Source organism: Calidris pugnax, unplaced genomic scaffold (assembly GCF_001431845.1).
Source record: "Calidris pugnax isolate Ruff unplaced genomic scaffold, ASM143184v1 scaffold348, whole genome shotgun sequence".
Taxonomy (NCBI): Eukaryota; Metazoa; Chordata; class Aves; order Charadriiformes; family Scolopacidae; genus Calidris; species Calidris pugnax.
The window spans coordinates 75,585-81,114 of record NW_015091086.1 but is presented as its reverse complement, the minus strand read 5'-3'; the positions used below and the strand labels follow the sequence as shown (position 1 = coordinate 81,114).

The following is a 5,530-nucleotide window of genomic DNA, read 5'->3' as shown; positions in this document are numbered from 1 at the left end:
AGGTGTTGGCCTCTTCTCCCAAAGGACGAACGACAAGACCAGAGGAAATGGTCTGAAGTTGGGGCAGGGGAGATTTAGATTAGATATTAGAAAGAATGACTTTCCTGAGAGAGTGGTCAGGCCCTGGACCAGCCTGCCCAGGGAGGTGGTGGAGTCACCATCCCTGGAGGTGTTTAAGAAACGTGTAGACATGGCTCTTCAGGGCCTGCTCTAGTGCCCAAGGTTATTGGTTTATGGTGAGGTGTTGAGTGTGGGGTTTAGTTGGTGGGTGCGGTGTTTTTGGTGGGCGTTTGGGGTGGTGTGGTGTGTTTTGTTTTGTGGTGGGTTTTTTTGTTCGTTTGTTTTGGGGTTTTTTTGGTGGTTTTTTTGGGGGTTTTTTTTTGGGTTATTTTTTGTGGTTGGACTCGATGATCTCAGAGGTCCCTTCCAACCACTAAGATTCTGTGATTCTGTGAAATCCCTGGTGTGGAGGGAGTTTTTTTGAGATGTGGATGGTGAGGCTCCTTTAGAGCCAGCGGCTCCAAACCCTTTGGCAGAAGAACCAAGAGCCATCTCCAAGCATCTCCTGGAGATGTTCCAACAGCATCGGAGCCAGCCTGGCTCCATCAGTGAGGTTTTCTGAGGGGAGACCTTCTCACTCCCTGACAAGAGGGTGTAGCTGGGGAGGGTTGGTGTCTTCTCCCAAGGAACAGGCACAAGGAGAAGGGTCTGGAGAACTTCTGAGGGAATTGGGGGTGTTGAGCCTGGAGAAAAGGAGGCTGAGGGGAGACCTTCTGGCTCTCTCCAACTCCCTGACAGGAGGGTGTAGCCAGGGGGGGTCGGTCTCTTCTCCCAAGGATTAAGAGGAAACGGCCTCAAGTTGTCCCAGGGGAGGTTGAGGATGGAGCTTGGGAACAACTTCTTCCTGGAAAGGGTTGTGAAGCCTTGGCAGAGGCTGCCCAGGGCAGTGGTGGAGTCGCCATCCCTAGAGGGACTTCTAAGCCGGGCAGAGGTGGTGCTGAGGGACATGGGTCAGTGGTGGGTTGGTCATCGTTGGGTTGATGGTTGGATTCCACCATCTGGAAGGTCCCAGTGGGTTGGTCATCGTTGGGTTGATGGTTGGACTCCACCATCTGGAAGGTCCCTTCCAACCTCCATCATTCCATGGTTCTATGATTCTACTCCACACTTTGGTCCAGATGAAGGGCAAGGATCCCCCTGGCCCACCACGGAGCGAGGCCCAGCAAACCCCAAAAAGCCAAAGAGCTCCAAAGCCATGGGCATCATGGATGTCCATGTCCATCGCGGTAGGGTCAAACCATAACGAAGTCACCAGATGAGGTCTCAGCCCCACAGAGCCCTCCCCACAGGGACATCCTGCTCCCAACTCACCCTTCTCCGTGAGGAGCTTGCGATTCTCTGCCAGCTCCACCTCCAGCTCGTCCCGGTTCTCCCTCTCAACGGCCAACTGCTTCTTGAGGCGTCGCAGCTGGAACTGGGGGGTCTGCATGACGTCCCCCATGGGCGAGGACGGGGGGCCTGAAAACATGCTGTGGGGAGAAGCACCACCAAGACCAGTTATCCCGAGCCAAGGGCAGGGCACCATCCCTCCTGGAGTGTACTTCAACCAGGGCAAGCGTAGGGTGCTCCACCTGGGGAGGAATAACCCCATGGACCAGGAGAGGTTGGGGGGGACCTGCTGGAGAGCAGCTCTGAGGAGAAAGATCTAGGAGTCCTGGTGGGGAACAGGAGGTCCATGAACCAGCAATGGGCCCTGGTGGCCAAGAAGGTCAATGGTGTCATGGGGGGCATCAGGAAGAACATGGAGAACCTCGAGGGAGGTCATCCTGCCCCTCTGCTCTGCTCTGCCCTGGGGAGGCCCCAGCTGGAGCACTGGGACCAGTTCTGGGCTCTCCAGTTCCAGAAGGACAGGGAACTGCTGGAGAGGGGACAGCAGAGGCTGCGAGGATGATGAGGGGCTGGAGCATCTCTCTCATGAGGAGAGGCTGAGGGACTTAGGGCTTTTTAGTCTGGAGAAGAGAAGGCTGAGGGGGGATCTGATCAACACCTCTAAATCCTTCAAGGGTGGGTGTCAGGAGGATGGGGATGGTCTTTTTTCAGTGGTGCCCAGGGACAGGACAAGAGGGAATGGGCACCAACTTGACCATAAGAAGTTCCACCTCAACATGAGGAGGAACTTGTTTACTTTGAGGGTGGCAGAGCCCTGGCAGAGGCTGCCCAGGGAGGTGGTGGAGTCTCCTTCTCTGGAGACATTCAAACCCACCTGGACACGTTCCTGTGGGACCTGCTCTGGGTGGCCCTGCTGTGGCAGGGGGTGGGACTGGATGATCTCCAGAGGTCCCTGCCAACCCCATGTGATTCTGTGATCCACTCTGCTTCCCCCCATCTCAGAGGCAGGAGGTTCAGAGCAACCCCTTTGACACCTCATCATGCAGAAGGGTCACTCTCTTCATCTTCAGGAGCTTCTACGTGGCTGGATGAACCTTCCAAACCAGTTTCAAGGAAAACCATCCATCTCCAGCCCCACCACAGCCAGAGCCCCACCACAGAGCGCTCTTTTAGGACATGTCCATCTTTGGAACAGGTTGCCCAGAGAAGCTGTGGCTGCCCCATCCCTGGAAGTGTTCAAGACCAGGCTGGATGTGGCCTTGAGCAACCTGCTCTGGTGGGAGGTGTCCCTGCCCAGGGCAGGGGGGCAATGATCTTTGAGGTCCCTTCCAACTCAATGATCTTTGAGGCAACTCAATGATCTTTGAGGTCCCTTCCAACCCAAACCATTCTATGTTTCTATGATCCAGCAGCAACATGAGCCTGGTCCTCCCAAACCCACCCCAGGGCAGGAGATGACCCACAAGCTTCTCTGGGAGGTTCCTCTCCTCATTAGGGCACAGAAGTGGGCTAAAAAGAGGTAATTTCAGCCCAATCCCATCCCACCTCCACACATCCCGAGGAGATGGCAACAGGACAGGTCTTTGGTGGTGACATCTCCAGGTGCCTGAAGCCATCCTGTCCATCCCCACCACCTCCCTTCCCTCCCACCAGCAGCCAAGAGGACGTACTTGTTGGTGCCGGAGGAGGAGGCGATTCTCTGGAGCTCCAGGAAACGCACCTCGCGCTTGTGGGGGAAGGAGAGGAGCGGGGAGTGCTCCTCAGAGCTGCTGCTGGAGGTGCTGGATGAAGGTGGTGGAGCTGGAAATCAAAAACGAGAAGGAAGGGTTGGGTTGGGTTGTGATCTTCACCTTCATTCCAGAAGGGAAGGATGGCAAATTCCAACAGGGATGGATCAAACCAGCTGAGAAAGCCATAAACCCGTGTCCTTGGCAACTCCAGGGATCTGTCCCACCACCCTGGTCCCACCATGGAGCTGTGGACATTCCACCCGCCCCCTGTCCTCTGAGGAAACCTCATTTCAGCTTGAGATGTTGCTGGTACGTCTATAAATACACCTTATATCAGCAGGTATAAGGCAGCCTGACCCTTAAAGAGGAGCTTAAAGGGACCTCAGCCCTGGGGTGAAGGCATCTGGACCTGGTTTGTGCCACAGCAGCACGAACAAGGGCAAGTGCAGGGTCCTGCACCTGGGGGGGAATAACCCCATGGACCAGGAGAGGCTGGGGGTGACCTGCTGGAGAGCAGCTCTGAGGAGAAAGACCTGGGAGGGGACCTGTGGAGGTCTTCTAATCCAGCCCCATACTCAGAGAAGCTCTTACTAGATTGATTGCTCAGAGATCTGTCCAAAGATGGACATTTCAGAACTTCTCTTCTAGTATCCTCTATCTAGAGGACTTCAGCAAGGCTTTTGGCACAGTCTCCCACAACATCCTAATAGGTAAGTTTAGGAAGTGTGGATTAGATGAATGGACAGTGAGGTGGATTGAAAACTGGTTAAAAGACAGAGGTCAGAGGGTCGTGACTGGGGGCACAGAATCCACAGAATCTAGATGGAGGTCTTGAATAAGTGGGGTTGCCCAGTGATCATTACTGAATCCAGTCCTCTTCAATATATTCATCAATGACCTGGATGAAGGGATGGAATATACCCTCAGCAAGTTTGCTGATGACACAAAACTGGGAGGGGTGGCTGACACAGCAGAAGGCTGTGCCACCATCCACAGAGACCTGGACAGGTTGGAGAGGTGGCGGAGAGGAACCTGATTAAATTTAACAAGGGCAAATGTAGCGTGCTTCACCTGGGGAGGAATAACCCCCTGCACAAGGACAGGTTGGGGGCTGACCTGCTTGTAGGCAGCCCTGAGGAAAAAGACCTGGGAGTCCTGGTGGGCAACAGGGTGACCATGAGCCAGCAATGGGCTTTTGTGGCCAATGGCATCCTGGGCTGCTGGAGAGGGGACAGCAGAGGTCTACAAAAATGATGAGGGACCTGGAGCATCTCTCAAAAGGAAAGGCTGAGGGATTTGGGTCTTTTTAGTCTGCAGAAGAGAAGATTGAGGGGGGATCTGATCAATGACTATAAAAAAAAGGAGTGGGTGTCAGGAGGATGGGACCAGTCTTTTTTCAGTGATGCCCAGTGACAGGACAAGAAACCTGTCTCAGAATGTAGAGCCTATTTTCCGGGGAAGCAGGGCCTGGCACTCACCCTTCCTCTGCAGAAACACCTCCAGGTTCTCATTCAGGCTCTCCTCGTTGTCCAACACGAACTTGAGGATGGACGCCAGCTCCACCTGTGGGGCAGGAACCGTGGGGTCAGCAGCTCTGACACCCCACAACTTGCCCACACTCACAGTCACGAGCCTCTGATGGCCCTGATGCCCTGGACAAGGGTGACAGCACCCAGCACCACCCTTCGAGGGGTCCCAAACGTGAGGGCAGGTCTTGAGGTGACCCCCAAAAAGGCTCTTCTGCTTCTCCCCACACCCCTGGTCCGAGGTGGGACCCAGAAGGGATTACCTGGGTCTTGTAGTCAAACTCATTCCAGTCCCCGGGGCTCCTGCAGCTCATGGAGGTGTGATAGAGGAGCAGCACGGCCACCTGAAATGGGGGCAGGTTCAGTGTCACCAACCCCAAGACGGCCACCAGGATGGACTAGAGATAAAGGTTTCCCACCAGTTACCTTGGCCAAGGCCAGTTCTTCTCCCTCCAGCAGCTCCTGGGCCGAGACCAGGTTCTCCGCGGCCGATTTGTGCTTGCAGTGCTCTGCAACGCCAAGAGGGGTTCCCAGTCAGGCAGGAGGGACTAACTGGGAACACTGGTGTGCACGCATCCATCCCCTGAGGTGATGGGCTTGGTGGTGGGCACCATGATGGAAGGAGACAATCCTTGGAACAATCCTGGCCACCAATACAAACTAGGGGGTGAGGGATTGAAAAGCAGCCCTGAGGAAAGGGACTTGGGGGTGCTGGTGGAGGAGAAGCTGGACATGAGCAGGTCCAGAGAACTTGCAGCCCAGAAGGTCAATCCCATCCTGGGCTGCATCAAGAGATGCGTTGCCAGCAGGTCCAGAGAGGGGATTCTGCCACTTTACTCTGCTCTGGTGAGACCTCACCTGGAGTATTGTGTGCAGGTCTGGAGC

General features: G+C 55.1%; 1 protein-coding gene across 1 annotated transcript in view; it reads right to left on the bottom strand.

The window, feature by feature from the left end:
• The window catches only part of NUMA1 (nuclear mitotic apparatus protein 1), a gene marked incomplete at its 3' end in the record, with an annotated part of 78,203 nt that overhangs the window by 40,704 nt on the left and 31,969 nt on the right, over positions 1–5,530 (bottom strand). The window contains exons 8-9 of the mRNA XM_014957733.1: positions 3,060–3,189; positions 1,372–1,529 (exon numbers count right to left, since the gene is read on the bottom strand). Of these exons, the coding sequence (XP_014813219.1) occupies positions 1,372–1,529; positions 3,060–3,189 (288 nt within the window). The remainder of the gene's footprint in view (positions 1–1,371; positions 1,530–3,059; positions 3,190–5,530) is intronic.